The following is a 22062-nucleotide window of genomic DNA, read 5'->3' as shown; positions in this document are numbered from 1 at the left end:
AGAACTCTGTTTAAAACTGTGCCAGTTAACATTTATACAAGTTGTTTAATTATGATTTCAGAACAGCTTGTTGACACTGCCCTAATAGGCCGTTATACAAGACTTCATAATGATCCTTACATTTGATATAGCAGCTTATCATGTCTTCGAGACATCACAAAATATACTGTTAAGTGAATTGACTGTATATTTTGTGGGTGAAACGCGGCAGCCAAATGCACACAGCAGTGTCCCAGTCATAAATTGAGTGACCAACTTTTTTTTGAAGGAGTTATCATCCCCGGAAAAGCGATCCACAAATCAACTAACATCCGGGTTCCTACTTACTGCGAGATAAACAGAGGCGTGTGGAGTAAGGAAACGTTTCGCCCTGCCCAGGAATCAGACCCAGGTCCTCTGGTTTGTGACGCGAGTGCTCTAATGTCTAAGCTACAGTACTCTACAAATACTGGGATTTCAGTAGTCTGTTTAGAAAACATCAACAACATCAGTTGATTCTGAAAATAAAATTTACAGGAAAGATTTTTTGGTTTTCCAATTACCATCATCATATGAATAATTCATTCTGAACAATCTATTTTTGAACTGTAAGACTTCAAGTCAATACTCACATTTTCCATGCTAGCTCAACACATGCAAATTAATCATTCAGATGAAAGAAAATTGTAAATACTGGAAATTTGAAAATCTTCAGGTTTGATGTATGAAGGATCTCACCTGAACCTTCTTTCAGATGCTAAACAGCCCTTTGTGTATGTGCAGGTTTTGTTGTATATTAGCCATTAATATTGATATCAGGAAATCAAATTCAGGAACACAGCATCGCATATGGATAAGTCTGGATCAGGCATATAAAACATACACCGATGCCATCTTTTGGGATGGGCCACCCATGTTTTAGAGGGAACCTCACTTGTAATGGGATGGGAAAGGAAAAATAGTAGAAAAGAGTTTATTTTTCAAATTATTAAAATTATTGATTTAAAATGAACTTAATTTTACTCAAAGTATGTCTTTCGCCAAGACTTAACTTTTTTTAAAAAAAAACTGTTAGAAAAAGGCCATGTGAGTGTGGCTTCCATTCGGAAAAACTAAATGATCATAGAATTGGATATTTATTCACCAACCTTCGCTTTTGTAAAATTTCAAAATGTTGAGGAGTTTCATATTGGGGAATAAAAACAATCTGATAAATAGCACGGGCTGTTAAACATTTTGCATTTGATTATGTGGAATGTGGGTCTTTCCTATTCATCCAAAATTAATTCCTGATCTCAATCTTACTATTGTGGAGTCCTGTAGCTCAGTGGTTAGAGCACTCGCTTTGCAAGTGAGAGACCTGAGTTCAATTCCAGGCAGAGGGCGAAACCTCGGGCAAGTTTCCTTACTCCACACAGAGCCTAATAATAATCCCTCCAAAAAAACAAAACAATAATAAATTGGTCATTTTCAATCTACGACTGTTTGTGGGACATTGCTGTGCGCAATTGGCTGCCGCGTTCGCCCACAAATATACAGTCAATTCACTTTAGTGTGTTCCGTGAGGCGCTTTGGGACGTCCTCCCTACGTGAAAAGCGCTATATCAAATGCAAGGATTATTATTATTATATTATTATTATTGCAAGTATCAAGTAAACGGTAACTGTTTCTACAGAAAATAATTTAAGGGAAACTGCTCTTGTACACCACCTATTGGCTATTTATTGGGCGATACAAGCAGAGGGTAGAGAGCTCCCGAATAACATTTTACGGCTTATGTAATAGATTACAGTTATTCTTTGGTTTTGCTGGGTTCTGACGCATGTCATTTAGTAATAAAGAGAGTAATGAAACAAAGAGCCTTGCAGTTAGGAATTATTTCCCAAATTGCATTTCAAATAAAATTAGGAGTCTTGGAGCGATGAGGGTGTCTGAGCAGGTTTAGTGCTCATTCTTCCGTGATTTTCTCTTGAATCGCTCCATATTTTTCTCGGAACTATCATTTCTTTAACCGTACAGGCAATACGTATTCAGCACTGCAAGTGCCTCCCGACGTGCTTAGCGATGCATTAGCAACAGCACTTGCGCCGCAGCTTGGGGAGAGACGCCGCTCGATCCGAATCTACAACGCTGGGAACGTTCGGCCAAGTTTTCGGCGCGAACCGCTGCTTTCAAAAAGGCATTCCGGCGGATATTCGGACAACATTTAATTCTCAGGAAAAAAGTGAAATATGGCTAAAACGACAGGCATTTCTGTCCCTCCATCCCCCCCCCACCCCCCCACTCCGCCACCGCCCTCCGCCACCCCGGGACCAGCTCGGGTCCCAAACACCGATGGTTGCGGAGTCCTCCCAACCTGAAAGGCTCTGCACACGTGGAATTTTGTTGTTGTTGTTGTACTACATGACTCGAACTCTTATCAATATAAGAAGTTTTTATTTCAACTCCATGTCAAACAGATAACGGGGGGTGGGGGAGGGTGGGGAGGGGAGAGATATTTGGTAATGTAATCACATTTCGAGAGAAAACAAATTATATACAACTCGTGAGCAGAATCTGGAAGCTTTTTCCGCCTAAGCGCCTCTCAACCCACGACAAGAACTGCACTGCGGAACGCAGTCCATGGGCTCGACTGAGGGGGAAGGAAGGAAGGAAGGAGGGAGGGAGGAATGGAGGAAGAGAGGAGGAGGAAGAAGGAGGAGGGAAGGGCGGGAGATTTAAATGGCCTTCAATGCCAGGAGTAGGTCCGTCCAGACGCTGATGCCCGAGACGTCGAAGTCGCCGTCCGCGGCTCTGCCGGACTTCAGCAGCTCCTCCGCCGCCCCCCTGACCGGCGGCGGCCCCTCCAGCAGAGCTCGGAGCCGCCGCACCAGCCTCCCCCAGCCCCGCTCGGGCGACTCGTGAAGCCAGCGGCCGCTGCCGGCCTCGTAGCGCATGGTCTCGGCCCAGCGGGCCAGCGCGCCGAGGTAGGCGGCCGCCAGGCGCGGGTGGCGGGAGGCGGCGCGGCTCAGCAGGTCCCCGGGGAGGGCGAGGAGCAGCGCCGAGCCCTGGCCCAGCAACCAGCGCAGCGCCAGCTCCTCGGGGCCGCCGCCGGCCTCCAGCATCACCTCCACGCCGCCGCCGCCGCCATCGCCCTCACCGCCGGACAGACTAGGCCGCAGCAGCCGCTCCTCCATCACCTCCTCGGTCGGCCAACCCGCCTCCAGTCGCTCCCGGAGCAGCTCCGCTTGCGTCTCCAGCACCGAGCCGTGCCGCTCCGCACCCGAGTCCCAGGCCTCCAGCAGGAGCCGAGCCGCCGCTTTGGTCCTGAGCGCGGCCTCGAGGCCGGCGCAGCTGCTCCGGCCGCCCGGTGAAGGCGGCGGCGGGGGGCGCGGCGGGCAGGAGGCGGCCTGGTGGAAGGCGGCGGGGGAGGCCGACGGGTTGCACAGCAGCGACACCCTCAGCGCCTCCACGCCGCCGCCCAGCTCGTCGAAGCGCAGCGGGCGGCGACCCAACGGCGGCAGCCCGGGGCCCCGGGCCTGGCCCGGCCGCTCCCTCAGCTTCGGCTCGAGGGCCCGGCGGAGGGCGGGCTGGCCGGCGAGGCGGGCGTGGAGCCGCTCCAGGTACCGGGCCCACTGGAAAGCGCGGCGGGCGGCGGCCTCGTCCCAGTGCCGGGCCCAGGGGCCCCGCGCCACCGCCAGCACCTCGGAGAAACGCTCCGCGCGCTCGGCCACGCGCTCCATGGGCGGCACGTGACCCGCCGCCACCAACCGTCACCACCAACCGTCACCTCTCCCCCCCCACAACAACAACAACAACAAAATGGCGTTCATAAGAGCGCCTTTCACATGGGGAGGGACGTCCCCAGGCGCTGGGCAGTCAGGGGGACGGAGCCCGTGCATTGGGGGGGGCAGAGAGGTGGGAGGGCGACCGAAGGCGCGGTCGAAGACGAGGGTCTTGAGACCGGCCTCGAAGGGGGGAGGGCGAGGGAGGCAGCGAGGGCCGAGGGACCGCGGGATGGAGCTCCAGACCGCGCGCGGGGGGCGAGGGGGGGGGGCAGGTAATTCGGTCGCTTCGATCCACGGCTGTTTGTGGGGGCGCCGCCCGTGCACCGCCGTCCGTCCGCGCCCACGAAACACCACAGTCGCTGCACCTCGTATTCCGTGAAGCGCTCGGAGACGTGTGCGTGCGTGTGTATATCTATATTTTTTTCCCGCCTTACAAGGATGTCCTCTCGACGTGAAAGGCGCTACACGAATGTAATCTGGTTGTTGTTCTTGTTGTTGTTATCGGTTTCGTTTTAACCGCAGATCCCATCTGTATTCGCGGCTTCCAGCCCTGTCCAGACAGTCCGTGGAGCTGCCGGGACCGTCGGGATTTGGCCCCGAGCAACGAATTGCGTGGATATTACAGTAATTATTGGCGCCTTTCACTTCCAGGAGGATGTCCCAAGGCTCTGAAAGCAGAGGTTTCAATCCCGGGGTCAGCTTCCCAACCCCCACCCACCCCCTCCCTCCCCACCCCTGTGTCCGGCACACGCTCGGACCCATCACCGTTTGCTTTGAAAGTATTCGTCGTCCACCCATCCCCTCTCAGGTCCAAGCTTGGCTGGTCCGTTAATCAGCGGCGCCCTGGGGCATTGTAGACCCGCCTGCCACCGAGACAGAATAACCCGGACTGCCATGGGAGGATTAATAATAATAATAATAATAATAATAATAATCCTTGCATTTGATATAGCGCTTTTCACGTCAGGAGGACGTCCCAAAGCGCTTCACAGAATATACTGTAAAGTGAATTGACTGTATATTTGTGGGCGAACGCGGCAGCCAATTGCGCACAGCAATGTCCCACAAACAGTCGTAGATTGAAAATGACCAATTTATTATTTTTTGTTTTGGAGGGATTATTATTAGGTGTGTGGAGTAAGGAAACTTGCCCAATCTTGGATTGACTCGATACCCACATTTCTGTCGCTGAGCACGTCACCTCGGAGCCGGCTCAGCTACAGGGAGCCTCCCGCGTACCTCCCACCCCATCCCTAGCGCCGGGGTAGCTTCGGTAGGTCACGTTCACTTCCCACAGGCTCAGTGCTGTCCTATCCCCTGCATATGCTGCGCCCGGATCACAAGTGGCAGACTTTACAAGGTCACAAGAGAGGTGTGAATGAAAAAGGTCTTTCGGCCAACCTGATCTCATCCTCCTCATCTGACTCTCTTCCTGTTTGAATATCCAGCTGTAAAATGAGTTGAAATGCACTCACCTCAACCACTCTTCTCTGTAATCCATTCCACTCACCGTGAGAATGCAAATGAAATGTCTTCCGACTTATTGCGTATCACCCTTACAGGCTACTTGCCTTCACCGGTTTCCCATTTGCAGTGTTCAAGGGTTTTCAACATCTAGGAATAAAAAGGATAGTCTAACCTTGTCAAGTGTCACATTTTTCTATTAAATCCATTGTTTGTGCAATATCGTATCTCAGCAAAACAATTACCAAGTTACACAAAAAGGAGAAACACTCAATATTGTTCAGCCACAGCACTACAGAATTAACCTATTTTCTAACCGTGAGTTGGAAATAGGTTGCTGATTTTTCACTCTTATGACCTTGGGCAATATTATATACTTAATAAAGGCACCTTTTTTTTTATAGAGAAAGCCTAGTGTATAAAAATGTGTGAGTGTGTGTGTCTCCCCTCTGTATGTGTGTGTGTCTCTTTGTGACTGAGTGTTTGTGTCTCTCAGAATGCTAGTCTCTGTGTTTGTGTCTATGTCTGTGTGCGATGTTGAGCCTCGAGAGGCAGGAGATGTTGAGCTCACATCGCTCAGTCAGGACACTGGTTATGAGTGTCTGGTTTTTGGCAGCTCTCCAGGCCCTTCAGGCCTGTTCTGGTATACCCAGCCCCCAAATGGGCCACCCAGTTTTTGTTAAAGAAAAGAAATGAATAAAAGTGTTTCGCAACAATCTAGTAAGTGTTATTTCCTCGTGTTTAGTTTTTATCAATAAAGTGCAAAAGTGTAGGTTAGCAGTAAAATATACCTCAATAGCAACAATCAACATCACAATCCTCCGCAAGATTTGGCAAGTTTCCCCACAATTCTGGGCAGATATTTCCGCACTTTTCTATCGGCCCAGACTATAGTGCAGGAAACTACATAGGACCAAGGACTTCCCTAATCTACCAATGGTCTATAGTCAGGCATTGTAGATAATGTTTATTCCTAGGACTGAGCATTGGATGGTATTCATGGAATCATAAAATCTTTACAACACAGAGGAGACCGTTTGGCACGTTGTATATGTAGCGTTAACTCCCTCGCTAGTTATTTTCTCTGATCTTATTTTCCTGTTCTTCCCTTGTAACCTTTAATATTTATTTTATCAAGCATTTGTGCAATTCCTTTTTAAATGCTGGTTTGAATTCAGCTTCAACAGCCATGTGTGGTAAGGCATTCCATATTCTGAACATCCATTGCACAAAATATTTTTCTAACCTTTTTCTGATGATAATCTTCAAATAATGCCCACTTGTTACTGACTTTCACAATGTCGAATGATGCAGGGGCTGAGAAAAAAAGCAGCAATACATTTTCTGTGTTCAGTATTTACACAGGTAAAGGTAACATCAAGGTGAGACTTAAAACAGTTCAGAGAAATAATTGTTCAGAATACCTAATCTATATCCATTCACATCCACAAAAGTGCTTTCAAATGTAAAATGACCATGTGATGCGCTTAAAATTTGAATAATAGACTCCATATGCTAGATAGTTGTGATCATAACTAAAATAGCATTTGAATTGAGGCAATATTTATATTCTACTTTTATGATTTAATTATTCTAGCACATGCACGGCAGATGTATCACTTCATTTGTATAGCCCCTTTCTCACATACACACCTGATTTCTGTGGCAAAGTGCAGATTGAGTGAACTGGAGAAGTTTACAGCAAACAAAAATGATCCTATATCTTTGTCATGAATGTTACCTCTCGTAGATCATTTAGTGTCAGCCTGGCTCAGTTGGTAGAACTTGCCCGAGTCAGAAGGTTATGTTTTCACGCCCCTTATTGGGACTTTGATCAGTCTTGGTTGACACGAGTAGTATCAGGAGAGGTCTGTCTGAGGTGTTATCCTTCAGATGAAATATCAATGTGCCTGTTCAGGTGTTGAAGATTTCATGGAACTATTTGAAAAGAGAAGAGTTGCTCAATTCTCTGTGGCCAACAATCAGATTTTAAAACAATCACTTCATGGCTGATTGTGGGATATTGTATAAAAATCAACTGCTGGATTTATCTACAAATACACAGTCACTACACTTTACAGAAAAACACTGAAGTGTTTTGAGATGTTTCAACATGATAAAGCGCGATATCAAATGTAAGGATTATTATTAGTACAACTCAGGAATTATCCACAACATTACAAATGATGTGGACGTAATTGAAAGAACATTTGCACTTCCAACACTTGTGAGTGAGGCGGACGATTTTGGAGAACATTTCTTTCAAGTTCTATGTGAAGATAATAATTACAGATGAAATACACCAGTATACAGAAGGCACATTAAACAATACAATCTCAGATCACACCAGGAAATGTCACATCTGTAATCTAGCACTTTGGGTAGTTAGAATACTGTCTCTCCCCCAACAATCTCATCTGATCCCAAAAGGAAAACGTTTTCATCCCTGCTGATATGTGTATATTCTGTTCTCTAAAGATAGCTAACTCATCATGACCCAACTGAACAATACATCCTTGTGCTACCAGAACTGCATGTTCTCATTGAAATAGATATTGTGGCATAAACCAATGCATCATACGCTGAAATAGATTAAGGAATGGGATTGTGAGAAAATAATATTAAATTAACACTATTGCTTCTAATCCAATCTAAAAGTATTTATATAATTGCTAACAATGAAGCACACTAGTGTTACCGATGATACTAAATGTTTGCCTATAATGTGGCATTACTTGTGGATTCAAGAACCAGGGACTTCGAATTCACACAATCTGGGCTAACACTCCAATGCAGTAGTGTTTTGTTGGAGTGCTGCACTTAGGATGAAACGGTAAACCGAGGTCCCATCTGCCTGTTCAGGTTGGCGATAAAGATCCTGCGGCACTACTTGAAAAGAGGAGGGAGTTTCTCTCAAGTGTCCTGACAACAACCCCCCCAGTTAAAATTGGCTACTCACTTCATGGCCGTTTGTGAGTTATTGCTGCGTGCAAATTGGCCGTTGAAATACTCAGTCATTACACGTTACAGTAAATCATGTGAAACGCTTTGAAACAACCTCCCCATGCGAAAGGCACTATAGTATATCAAATGCAAGGATTATTATTACAGCGTATACCTGGACTAAGTGGAGTACCAGGTTATTGCTGGTGGCAATACTTCTTTCGGACAGGTCCCATCGGGTCAGCCTTCCAACAATCAGATCATTGAGTTGAGAATAGAGCCGGTGTGGTGAGGTAATCGTGTTGCCTACCATATGTCCACACTAGTACTTAAGTTGTAGCAGAGAAGTTGCCACTGCAATGTCCTGAGGCACACATGTAACCCAACTGATTACCACAACAGTACTTTAATGAGCTCTAACTTTTTAGGTCCATACCAATGAGGATAACAGCAGGCTAATAATAATAATAATAATAATAATCCTTGTATTTGATATAGCGCTTTTCACGTCGGGAGGACGTCCCAAAGCGCTTCACAGAACACTGTAAAGTGAATTGACTGTATATTTGTGGGCGAACGCCTCCAAAACCCAAAACAACAATAAATTGGTCATTTTCAATCTACGACTGTTTGTAGGACGCTGCTGTGCGCAATTGGCTGCCGCGTTCGCCCACAAATATACAGTCAATTCACTTTACAGTGTGTTCGGTGAAGCGCTTTGGGACGTCCTCCCGACGTGAAAAGCGCTATATCAAATGCAAGGATTATTATTATTATTATTATTATTATAGAGCAATAAGATTGTCACTTAATCTTTAAATCCTAATAAGTGGCAAAACAAAATGAGTGAAACAGTCACGATTGGTGAGTTCACAACCTCCCCCCACCCCCCACCCCCCACCCACCCCCCACCCACCCCCCACCCCCTGTATAATCGCCTCAATGTGTGCTCCAAATGGTAATGAACTGTTATGATCATAAGACTAAATATTATGGAATTGGGTTACTAAAAATGATTCCAAAAACTCACTGGTATTAAGGGATGAAACTCTCGTTTAAAAGGCACTCATCCTTCGCCAAAATCTGTTTTTTTTTTGGTGGGGGTGTGTGGGGGTGTGGGGGTGTGTGTGTGTGGGGGGGTGTGGGGTGGGGGGGTGGTGTGGGGGGGTGTGGGGGTGTGTTTGTGGGGGTGGGGGGTGTGTGTGTGGGGGGTGGTGTGGGGGGTGTGTGTGTGGGGGGTGTGTGTGGGGGGGGTGTGGGGGTGTGTTTGTGGGGGGGTGTGGGGGGGGTGGGGGTGTGTTTGTGGGGGGGGTGTGGGGGGGGGTGGGGGTGTGTGTGTGTGGGTGTGTGTGTGGGGGGTGTGGGGGGGGTGTGGGGGGTCAGATGCTGTAATGCAATATGTCGAGGTTCCAAAAGGGGTAAACCATTGACAGTGGAGCGTTCGGGAGTGGAAAGGTATTTTTTTTGTCGCCATCGAGACTCCCGATCGCATTTGACGGGACGACGCGGATGTGTGGGAACTGCGGTGTGCGGATACCGTAGAGGCAATCATTTTTTTTTTGGGGGGGTGGGGGGGGGGGAAAGAAAAAGAAAAAAATAAGATAGGAGAAGAGAGAGAGAGAGAGAGAGACAGAGAGAAAAACACGTAAGGAGTGGAAGGATCGGTCATTGCAAGTGGGTGCAGAGCGCTGTCCTGATCCGCAGATGATGCGTATTAACGAGTGCAACGCGCAGAGCGGGTGTTGCAGTGCGGGAGAGACCGAGTCGGGACCAGCGACCGGGAGCAGCACCGACTGGGGGTGAGGGGGGGGTGAGGGGTGAGGGGGGGACACACACACACACACACACACGCACTGATCGCTCTCTGCCCGACGCAGTTGCTTCCGAGGGCACCGTAACCAGAAATAAAGCATGAAATATATATATTATATATATGTACATTATATACACGAGCTTTTCTACATCTGTGCTACATTGTGTATGTGTGTGTGTGTGTGTAACCAGTCTTATCGTTGTTGCTTTATGCACCCAATGTCCTTGCACTTTGCATCACAATCTAATTGAAACTGCTGTGGGTCTTTTTTTTTTGGGGTGGGTTTGGGTGGGTTTGGGTGGGGTTTGGGTGGGTTTGGGTGGGGTTTGGGTGGGGGGTGTCGGGGTGGGTTTTGGGGGATAGAAGTCCGCAATCTGAATACCTATGGAAGCAGCGAATAAAATGAGATAAAATGCGTTTTCAGTTCATTCAGTGAACTGAGCTTCTCTTTGCATCGGTCACCACCAAATCCAAAGTACCAGATGTTGGATGCAGGACAAGAGTCACTTTTTTTTTGTGTGTGTGTGTGGGGGGGGGGGGGGGGGGGTGTGTGGCTGTATAAATCTGCATGTTCTGGTGACTGTATGGGGGGGGTTTGCAACCCACTAGAATCTGAATGCTTTTCACTTCCCAGATCCCTTACGTTTGAGCTACTGCATCTTTTGCAAAACATCTGTCCGGGAGAGAGAACCACAGAGAGGGAGAATAGCTGCAGCTTTTTAATTTTTAAGGGGTTTCTCTCGACTCAAGAGTTTGCAGACATTGGTCCCAGTCAGAATGGCGGTGTTGGCTGCTGTCATAAAGCAGTTATTTATTGCATTTTGTTATCAATCAACACCTGCATTACACTAGAGAGGTTTGACAAGACTCGTTTTATTTACGCAGCTTATTTTTATTACTGTAATTGCTGAATTGCTGGTAAATGTGCCAGTGAAATTGCAGCTGACTGCTTATTTCCCCCACTCCCCCACCACTCCCCTCACCAACACACTCCCATTATGTGTTGTCCATTTATAAATAAGTTTGATAGTTCAAGTTACAAATGAGGGGAAAACATTGTAATCTTACTCCTTTGCTAAGAGGATGGAATAAATGCTCGACTGTACAGCTTTATATATATAAAAAAACACCCCACTGTTCGTTTAGAAAAGGGTGGATTTCATTCTGCAATGTGTTGAAAATGCAACACTGAGTGTTATGTGCCATTCAGACATCTGTAAACTCCTCTGTCTGAACCAGGTCACTAAGGTAGACAATGCAGTTTGGAGAGGGAGATGCAAACTAATTTTCAGCTTCAGATAGGGCTGTTTTGAAATTGGGATAGAGTCTGGAGTTGGGAGGCTCTGTAGCAAGCAACACTGTGTTAAAGTTACAGTCCCATTTAAGTGGTCTCCATCTGTGTGCAGAGTGGCTCCAAATTGTGCTGCAGTTCTGGAACAAGGTAAAACCTATACTTAATGAAGTCAAAACTATTTTTGTGTTGTTTGATGTAAATTTATTTTCTGGGTTTGAAAAAAAATCATGCAAGTCTTGAGATATTTCTTACAGTTTATGAATGAAACTAGCAAAAACACCAGTTAGTAGAATTATGTTATATTAGGTTTGGATCAAATGTGTCCGAGTACTTATATTTTTTTATATAACCGAGACATTGCTTACTCATTTAAATGACAGATAAGCACCACATCATCTCTATTAAGGATACTTGTGTCAAGTGTATCATTATCTGTATGATTAACATTTCTATATTTGTGTTACTTCCTAGCAACTTGCTTGAATATTGAATAACCTTATATATTCTTTTGCCATTTTAGATATTAAAAGTGGATAAGCAAAGATGTGCAGCACATTTAATCCCAAGGAACCTGGACCCAGTCTTTCTGATGTGAATCAATATAGTCAGTGGCTGGCAAGCAGGCATGAAGCTAGTTTACTTCCAATGAAAGAGGACTTGGCTTTGTGGTTGACAAATTTACTAGGTAAGGTTACAGTTGTAATGCTTAATATTTTATTAAAATAATTTTAAAAAGCGTAACTGTACTAAAGGGCTGTGGAAGTAGTTCAGTCTTTGAACACAGCCCTCTGGGAAGAGTGTCTGCTTCCTTGAAGCAGAATATGAAATGGATACTCACTTTTTAAAAAAAAAGAAATCTGGAATGTGTTGAACCTTTACATTCTTATAGTATGCAATTGCGTATTTGCATGGCCAATCATAAGTACATATAATGAATGGTCAAGATTTTCATTGTTTTTGTTCAAGTCACTCAATAGTAGGCAATGGCAGAGCGTTTAAAACTAAAACAGAGCTTTGCATTTCATTCGAGAAGTCTGGTAAAGCAGATTGCGCATTTCACTCATGCACAGCTTGTTCAGTATTCTAAGGGAAATGTCTAAGAAGATGAAGGTTTGCGAAATATTCCCTTTCCTGTCTTCCCCTCCTAGAGTGAGCATTCTAACAAAAGACCAAAATATTGGTCTAAAACTACAATATATTTCATTCAATCCAACCAGATACACATTATAGCCATTTGTGACATATTGCTGTGCTACTGCATTCACCTACAAAATACACTGTAATGTCACTACAGCGTAAATTCTGTGAAGTGTCCTCCTGATGTGAAAGGCGCAATATCAAATACAAGGATTTTTGAAATTCAAAAAGTGATTTGTACCATGATTTCAGTGTCATATGGAGCACCCCAATCTGTGGATAATTCATGTTTATCATTATTACCTTAAACAAGGATTGAACCCATTCTTGCAAACAGATATTCATCCACTACCTGTTTCCAAACTATGATCATGAAGCACTAATTAATTTAGCTGCAAGTCTCTTTCTACATCTGTTACTTGGGCAGGGAATTGACCAATCTGTTCTTGTTACTTTTGTACCAATCTCCTTGAAATTTGCATCACAACCTAATTTAAATTGTATAGTTACGTCTGCAATACCATCTTTCTAGTATGTTAAGGACACCTCTCAGGTTTTCTCTATCTTCTTTTTTCTAATATAAGTAAATTGAAATCTGTCACTCTTTCCATATGAAGTTTTAAATCCTGGAATCATTTTGTTACTCTGAAACAACTGTATTGTATTAACTCTGAAGGTAGGATACCCGACACTGCACACAATACTCAAATGATATGTACATAGTTATAATCTGTTCTCCCTTATAATGAAATACATTAGAGATGTATTCCAGTATTTGATTTGTCTTATTGACAATAGGCTCATATTACCTGGATACTTTCAGGAAATCACTTCATTTCCCCATATCTCTTTGAACGCAGCTAATCCTTCCTTCAGTAGTCACCTGACCACTGCTTAGCATAATCAGCAAATTATATAGTATTAATATAATAATGTTTTGTGGGATATTGCTGTGCACAAGTTGGCTTCCGTGTTCAGCCACAAAATACACACAATCACACTACTTTACAGAATATCCTGTAAAGCTCTTTGAGACGTCTTGACCAAGTAATAAGGCGCTATATCAAATGCAAGGATTATTAATATTAATCATAGTATTATTATTAATATTATCAGTGCGCTGTCATTTATAAACACTCAAAGAGCACAGGAGCCAGTGCAGACAAATGCAAATCTCTACAAGGAATTAAGTATTTATAATTATCCATTGCATTTTACTAAGAGTCAAGTTGTCTAATTGTTCTTATATTGATGAGTCTTAAGATGCATTGAAAGTCTCAGATGCTTTGATAAATAAATTCTAAGACACCCATGTAGATTTTACCAACTGAACATAATCCTTATCAAGTGATTGCTATAAATTTGTGAAACTAGACCTATTATTTCTAGATCTATTTTGATTACTCATGTTCTCTGTACTCAAAATGTGATGATATTTGATAACAACTTAATAGGTTACAAGGAAACAGTGAGACATGGAGGACAATATGTATGGAGCTCGGGAGAAACAAGATAGGAAAGTTTGGAGGAGCATTAACCTTTGTCATATTGCTAAAATAGAAAGGAATAGTTGCGATGTAGAGCGAAAGAAAGAGAATGGAGGCCAGAGTTTAAGGAAACATTCTATCAGACAAGACCTTTTTTATGTCATGTCCAGAGTGTAAAAGGAGGGCTGGAAACGTCATCCTAGATGTGGGAGCAGTTCAGAAAGTCTTGGACAAAGTTAACTTCATAAAAGAGTTGTTGAGGAGAAAATAAATGAGTTGTCATGGAAAAGAAAAACTTATGTTTCTTGGAGACTGTTTTAGTATTAAAGGAGGTGGGAAAATTATAAACTACATGTCTGGACAGTAGCATTGCAAGTGTTTGCCAGTTTCATGGATATGTTCCCCACCCAAAAATGCTCCATAATATTCCACCGTTATTGCATGTAATTTCACTATTTTGATTTACTTTACTTTCTTTTTCTTCTCTTGAACTGTAAAATATTTCTCATTAAGAGACAGTTTCCCAACCCAAACCTATGTGTAAAGATGTCTTGAATTCACTCCGCAACTTCGACTGGATAAAAACATTCAAGCCTTGTGTTTAAGCAGTCATCTTGAAACCTGGAAATGGATTGCAAGTATCTAAGGAAATTGAATACTGCTCAGAATGAAAGGCTCTCAGTTAGGTTGGGGATGGGGGGGGGGGACTTATACAGGACAACAGCTGTGCTAAGAGGGAAAAAANTCTTTTATTTTCATAATTATTTGACTTTTTAATGTGAAAGGTTAGTCCAATTTTTTTTAATGACATCACTGTCAGAAGAGTGATGTTATAAATTAAATGTAATTGTATTCGAATGCATTTTCCATCCGAATGTTTTTCTTTCCTGAACTGTGGATAGTTTGGGCCAATTTGATGGTAGCATAGGTTTTTGTGAAGAATGATTACTTTTTGCAGGAATGAAATGCAGGCAGCTGAAAGTCGACACTATATATTTTTCATTGACTGCAGATGGGATAGGCATGAAGCCAGCTCAAGACTGGTTAGTTAAATACAGATAAATAAATAAAATATTACCACAATGCAAAAAGTAGCTAAACATCTCTATTTGAAGGGTAGAAGAGGCGTCTTCAAATTATTCGATATATAAAACAAAGGGAGTTGGAACGCAGTAGATTATCTGTTTAATGTGAGTGACACTTTAATCGGCCCAAATGGTGAAATTTATTACCTCTATTTCTCAGCTATGTTTGTATTGGCAGCGCATCTTGAAAAAAAATCCAAAAATGTGCAATGAGGAATGTACTTATTCAGGATGAGAATTTTTATTCTTGCTCTGTAGTCTCAAGGTAGCTTTTTCACGACTAAAGGAAATCGATTAAGTCATGATTTTCAGCTAAGTTCAAAAACATAAAGTTACATTATATGCTTTTCCATTCTTCTTTTTCCAAAGGAAATGTTACCCTCTTAAAGTCACCTAAAATTAATTGGTGCTGCTTCTGTCCCCTAAAATCTCTAAGCGGTTTAAGATGATATAGATTGTTGAGTACTTTTGCTGTGTTCATATTGCACACTTGGTGGTGAATTGTTGTGGGACTCTGACATTGATTAATTGTCAAACGTGTACTATAAACTGGGGATGAAGCAGTGTGAATTGAGCTGGAACCCAGTCTCTGCTTTCACCTGAAGGAGGTGAATTCAACTCTAGTGCCATTTGCCCCTATACAGTACTAAATACATCGGGGCTGGGGTGGGGAGAATCACAATGTGTTCTCTTCCACTTGTTCCATTTAAAGCTCTTCATAGACAGTTCAGAAACTTTGAGCAAGGTCTTATTTGAATGTTGTTAAAGAGGCGATCGTGCGATCTTCTCTTTGATAACATTATAAACCGCACTCATTTGTTCAACCAACATTTGGAGTGGGGAATTATGGGGAAATATAAATCAGTTTCCTGCTCTATATATAGTGACCGCAATCCCGGCGGTATGAAAGCAGCATAAATTAATAATCCAGGTTACAAAAATAAATAGTGCTCTTGGTTGATCATTTTTTTTCTGTATTGACTTGGGGACACTAAAGCTGCCCTAAAGGCAAGTGAAGTCATTTCCTACCGCAGTGTAATTTACAGATGCCGCTTTTCCAAACGCTCAATGTGCTAGCTTGAGCACTGCGGGATATTTTGGTAATGGTCTCAAGGCCCTGTACTTTTTCTCCCTGTTCTATGTGCTGCCAGCGTCTCAAATTTATAATAAAAATAATAAATAACAATCCTTGCATTTGATATAGCACCTTTCGCTTCAGGAGGATGTCTTAAAGTGCTTCACAGGATTTACTGTAAAGTACAGTGATTTGTATTTGGTAGGCTAACACGGCAGCCAATTTGCACACAGCAATGTCCCACAAACAAGCCATGAAGTGAATAACCAATTATTGGCCAGGACACCGGGAGAAACTCCCTTCTCTGAATTGTTCAAAAACTGGACTACGTATGGGCCCCCACTCGAAAGCACGGTAAGTGTTAATTACAACATAGTAGGTTGCAAGGCATGTAGGACAATGTATTTAGAGCTTGGGAGGAACAAGAGAAGTTGGGAGAAGCAGTAACCCTAGTTGTATTACAGTAGTGATTGTAAAAAATAGTAATAAATAACTCGAATGTATTTAAACATGGTTGACAAATTTACTGTTTGGAGAGTTAGTCATCAGTAACTGAGTGAAATAACAAGGGTTCATTCCTCTCTGCCATCTATCACATTTTTTTTAAAACTTTTTTTTTTGCAATTAAATGAAATTATTTAGAGGAATAAAATTTCCCTTCATCTCAGGGAACTCCTTTGGCTGCACGGTTGCTAAGAGTGGGATTTGTGGTTTTAAAAACAAAATACTTCGTTCGACAGATTGCAAACTCATTTAAATGTCGAGAAATGTGTTTCCCTTTTTAAAATGGGTTGCAAATTTTTTTTCAAAAAACCGCAATCAGCGGTGCTCGCCAGATATGAGTTGTCAGTGAGTAGCATGGCCAGAATCAGAGGAACTCTCCAACTGCCGATGACATACCGAGGGGACTGATTGTTTAAAACCCCATCACAATAGTAGCAAAAGCAGGAGTAACAGAGTAATGTACTGCTTCCTCTGTTGCAAAACTCCACAACATTTCCAAAAGGTGTATCCTGTATCCTTTACCTTCGATGGAGGGGGAAAAAAAATCCTCATTATTATAGCTCTATTCAGAGCTTTCCACTGCAACCCCTGTGTCATAGCGCAGTGCCTCAAATCCTCGTCCCAGTCTTGATCCATGCCATTGAGACAATTGGAACTATGTGATTAAATTAAAATAAAGAGAAACTGATTGATCTTTAAAGAATTTTTAAAAAATCTTTAAAAGTGAACCAAATTGGGAAAAAAAAATCGACTCTTGTTAAATACAATTTCTTTTATTGTTGGTCTCCGTATTTCTATTCAAAATAAGCACAAGGAGCCTGATGTTGTTAAATCAATCTGATGCAAAATATGATTATTACTAGATATCATCATGAAATACATCTTGATCAAGATAGGTAGCTGAACAAAAGAGTAAAGCATAAATAAAAAAAAGCATACTCTTTGCATTACCGCAACAGTACCCGACAACCAGTCTTATGGAGCAAACCTGTGTTTTAATTGCAAACTGTAGTTCCATTTACATTTTTACTTCTGCCTTTCCTCAAGTCACTAGCAGCACTTGGTAGTATGCACCAGACATCTTGGTTTTATCTCGACTTTTCCTACATTCAGGGAAGGAGATCACGGCGGAAAGTTTTATGGAAAAGTTGGACAATGGAGCGCTTCTCTGTCAGCTGGCACAGACATTACAAGAGCAATTCAAAGAAAACAGCAGTGAATACAAGGCTGCCAAGGTGAGTCTGATAATCAAATCCAGTGTTACTATTTCCAATTAAAGTCAAGTGAAGTTGCCTTGTCCACTTATAAAGCTTTAAATATGCAAGACAATGATAGTTTGACATTCTGAATGAAAAATATTATGGGGTCCAATTTGCCAGTTGTGTAAACTTTGGCGTGATTACATTATTCGCAGAGGGTATTAGAGATGGCCCCAGTTATACAATCAACCAAAATATACTGTCACTATGCTTTACGGTAAATCCTGTGAAGCATTTTCAGATGTCCTTACAATGCGAAAAGCCCTGTATCAAACGCAATCACCTCTAAGAATTAGTTACATAATTAAGGGCTCCTCTAATTCCTGTTTACACATGATTTACACCATAATCATGTCTCACCCACAAAATACACAATCAATCCACTTTACAATATATTCTGTGAAGCGCTTTGAGACTTCTCAACAATGCGATAAGGTACTATATCCAATGCAAGGATTATTATTATTAACCAGCAAATTAAATCCAATAATATTTTCCAGAAACATATTTTTGTGCATTTTTACCATTATTTTCCAATCCTTCGAAACTGTTAATGTTGCCAATATTATACTAATGGAAAATGCAAAATTTAAGTACTGTATCATGTCTTGTGATTGCTGAACATTGTACTTTCAAACCTTTGACTGACGGCACTCCAGGGAAACAAACATCTTCCTCGACCAGCTGGTTTTATCATTTATTCCGCTCATGCACTGCAAGGCTGAAATAAACTATAAAATTACAGTCCTAGAAATACTCAATTGGCAAGAATAGCATCTACGACTATAATATTAACCCTGAATTGCAAAGTACAACCAGAGCACAGCTAGATTAAAATGAAGACCACGGTTGAGAGTTCAAATCTCTCTCTTGTCCCTTTACGGTTTTTTCAATCCTATTCAATGGCCATTTTCTTCTATTGTTCTTCCCAATATACAAATATGGCATCTTAGGCATTGCTTCCCCTTTTTTTTATTCTCACAGTATTAAACTCAAACCTGATCACATTTATAGCAAGTCTCCCCTTCCCCCTCCAACAAAATAACCCCAAATACGATCAGCTAACTCAATACAAACCCAGTGAGGAAATCAGTGATATTTCTGGTCCATTTCAAACTTGATTCACTGATTGTACAGCTATGTCAATAGGAGCCCCGATTAGATAGGTGTTACCGTATCCAATGAAATTTGTGGGTTATGTGCATTTATATGATGGAGATTCTACATTCATAACACAACCAAGTATGAAACCAGAAAAGATCATTAATCCCATTGAGACCAATCTTCTAAAGTGCATGTAAAATGGTCTGATCCACACACTCAGTTAATTTCTTCAGTGGTGAAAGTACAGAGGTGACTATTTTGGGTAGAGGAGAAGGAGAGTTCTACATAATTCCCTGATCCAAAAACCTAATCAAGCAAACAGTGCCAGATAACTGTCCATCCCCAAATCTCCAAAGTTCAATGCTGGTGACCCTGAAGTCACAATATTTGTTCTTTTCTTTGGCTTTAAGCTGCTCGGAAGCGATTATATTCATGGAGATTTAATCATCTCATTCTGTACCTATCTGTTTGATACCTTTCTCAATCAAATACATTCCTATTTTGATGGGGTTCATTAACACACTTAACACAGCTTTTGCTGCAGGTCTGATCCACGGATTCATATTTTGTTGGAGAAAAGAATTCTTAGTCTCTGTTCTTGTTTGTGGTTTGTAATTTAAACCTATGGTCACAGTATATAAATCCAGCCACCTGCAAAATTCAGGGCAAAGCAAACCAGCCATGATCAATGCTTTGTTTCTCCCAATAATCCAAATAAACACATTTTACAGTAACAAAAATATTAAAATCTTTTTTTAAAAAAAGGGGAATTCAGTTCCCTGCTCCACGATCAATAAGGCCTTAGGGACATAAGATCATCTGTAGTCCTGAGTGCAAAACAAAACAAGTTGACAATGGAGGTTCAGGTGACTTCAGTTCAGTGTTCATCAGTGCAGGACTTCAAATCAGACCTATCTGGGTTATAACCCTGCAACAGAAGCCTAACAAGAGTTAAGAGTCATTGAAATTAGTTTGAAGGTGTTCTGCTGGAGATTGCTTTGTCAGCCCCAAAATATTCTCCTCTGTACTTTCAGCGTTCGGTATTGTGTTTCCACAAAGCATTCTTATCATCTGAAGAAACAATATTCAGTTCTGCTCAGCATCAACCAAAAGAAGATAATATTCCTGGTAATGTGAAACCTACAGTTTTCTCAAGGGGTACCAGCAATTTGAAAACAAACACCTTCCCGTGGGATGGAGAGTAGAAAAACATAACTTGTCCTTGTTAAGGTTTTACCTGGCCAGATGTCACTGGAGTGATGTCAGATACACAGCGCAAGAAAGAATTTCCTATCAGGCCAAAATTACTGGAGCTCCCATGATCACAGCTCAATGATCTCTTCCACAGCAGTTCAGTCTCTGCTAGTTGGGGAGGTGATCAGTTTAGTCCTGAAATTCTAGGCTGCCATTTGACAGTTCTGGCCTTTGATCAATTCTCTTGATACGAGCGACAGTAGCAAAGGAAATACTGCGGAAACAAATGTTCTGTTCAGACTCGGGAGCGGGATTCTGTTTTGTTGGGAATAACTGAAAGATTGCAAGCTATTCTGTTCCGTCCATGGCAGATAGTGAATTTGTTCATACTGTTCCACTCTGATCAGTGAACTGAGTAAGTTTGTCCTCGTGCACTTACACACAGTTGTGCACTAGCAGAATGTGCCCCTTGCTTTTAGACTGAATATCTGTAGCTCAGTGGTTAGAGAACTCGGCTCGCAAGCGAGAGACCTGGGTTAGATTCCCAGCAGGTCGAAACCTTGGGCAAGTTTCCTTACTCCTCACGCCTGATAATAATCCCTCAAGAAGAAAAACAATAATAAATTGGTCACTTCAATCCACGACTATTTGTGGGACACTGCTGTGTGCAATTGGCTGCCGTGTTTCGCCCACAAATATACAGTCAATTCACTTTACGATATATTCTGTGAAGGGCTTTGAGACGTCGAGAAGATGTGAAAAGCGCTATATCAAATGCAAGGATTATTATTATTATCAAAGGAATAAAGATCTTTGGATCAGACATCAAACTAAATGTTTGTTCTTGTGATTGATTTGGTGTTAAAGATCCCATGGCACTGTTTACAAGAAGATCAAGGAGTTTGGTTTGATGACCTTGACAATAATTCTGCCTCCAAATCCACTAGAGTAATTGATCATTCATCTCATTGCCATTTGAGGGTCATTATTACTTACACAGATCATCTGCCACTTTTCATACACAGCAACACTCGTTACACTTCAGTATAGCTCTTTACATAAATTGCTTTGAGATGCTTCAATGTGATTAAGCACTACATTAAGCTTAAATATTACTACTTATATATTTGTTCACCCCTTCTTTTGACTTGAAATATCTTTTTAGACCAGCCCCCCCCACCCCCCCAACATAATTATTCAAGAGCATTCTGGGCCGACTCTTGTTCTGATTTCTTTTCCTCCTCTTAAGAAACATCTGGTGCCCAGTTCTGCTGTATAGTTTGCAGAGTTTGCACTGCAGCTTCTGCGCTAAATGGCAATATAATTCTGGTGTAATCCATTTGGAGTTTGCTCCACGATATCATTTTTTAATGAGTTTTACTGAGCACGGTTGCATTCCTGTCTAACTGTAGCCGAAGTGACGTTAAAGTTAAACTTAAGTTTTAAAGTTCTTAGGCAAACCAATGCAGTGCCCTTAAGGTGGTTAGTGGCTTTAAAGAGTCAATTGCAGTCCTCCTTCCTTTGGGTTGATTCCAGATTCGTAGTAGTTTGGAGAGAGCAGTAATAACTGTTACCTACTAACTCCGACACGCTCCACTGCAATCACAGCTTTCTGCTCTGGATGCTCTCTGTTGAGACAGAGTAGATATCTTGCTCATTTAATGCTGTGCCCTAGCACTCTGTGGCATTGCATGTTGGTTCACCAGCATCCTGTACTGACAACCTTTGCAGCCAATTTATCTACCCTATTCAATCCGTCTCTCAACACTAACTCTTCTTAGGCATGCAACATGCATGTGCTGAAGACATTACATTTTTCAATCTGTTTTACCATCTGGAGTTGTCATTTACTTTCCTGGAGCAGTGAAATTCAATACGAATCTCTAGATGTTTGAAAACTCAACAGGGTCAATTTGCCTTTCTCCAAAGCATAGCCACGGACAGAGTGTAAACTTG

The 22062-nt window shown here is 42.3% G+C and overlaps 2 protein-coding genes across 2 annotated transcripts in view; one reads left to right on the top strand and one right to left on the bottom strand.

The window, feature by feature from the left end:
- Positions 1-2462: 2462 nt before the first annotated feature.
- On the bottom strand, positions 2463-3713 carry fancf (FA complementation group F). The gene has a single exon (XM_007887680.2). It carries the CDS (start codon positions 3700-3702, stop codon positions 2698-2700), a length of 1005 nt encoding a protein of 334 aa, XP_007885871.2. The 5' UTR covers positions 3703-3713; the 3' UTR covers positions 2463-2697.
- A 6094-nt stretch (positions 3714-9807) lies between these two features.
- LOC103175099 (growth arrest-specific protein 2) overlaps positions 9808-22062 on the top strand; it is a 42594-nt gene continuing 30339 nt past the window's right edge. Inside the window, exons 1-4 of the mRNA XM_042341582.1 lie at positions 9808-9953; positions 11374-11408; positions 11782-11946; positions 17663-17784. Coding sequence (XP_042197516.1) covers positions 11805-11946; positions 17663-17784 — 264 coding nt within the window. The 5' untranslated portion in view covers positions 9808-9953; positions 11374-11408; positions 11782-11804. The remainder of the gene's footprint in view (positions 9954-11373; positions 11409-11781; positions 11947-17662; positions 17785-22062) is intronic.

This window comes from Callorhinchus milii, unplaced genomic scaffold (assembly GCF_018977255.1).
Source record: "Callorhinchus milii isolate IMCB2004 unplaced genomic scaffold, IMCB_Cmil_1.0 Scaffold17, whole genome shotgun sequence".
NCBI lineage: Eukaryota > Metazoa > Chordata > Chondrichthyes > Chimaeriformes > Callorhinchidae > Callorhinchus > Callorhinchus milii.
This window is presented reverse-complemented; position numbering and strand designations above follow the sequence as displayed.

Excerpts from the sequence above, each read along its gene's own strand:
- fancf (XM_007887680.2), bottom strand. The coding sequence starts at position 3,702 with ATGGAGCGCGTGGCCGAGCGCGCGGAGCGTTTCTCCGAGGTGCTGGCG.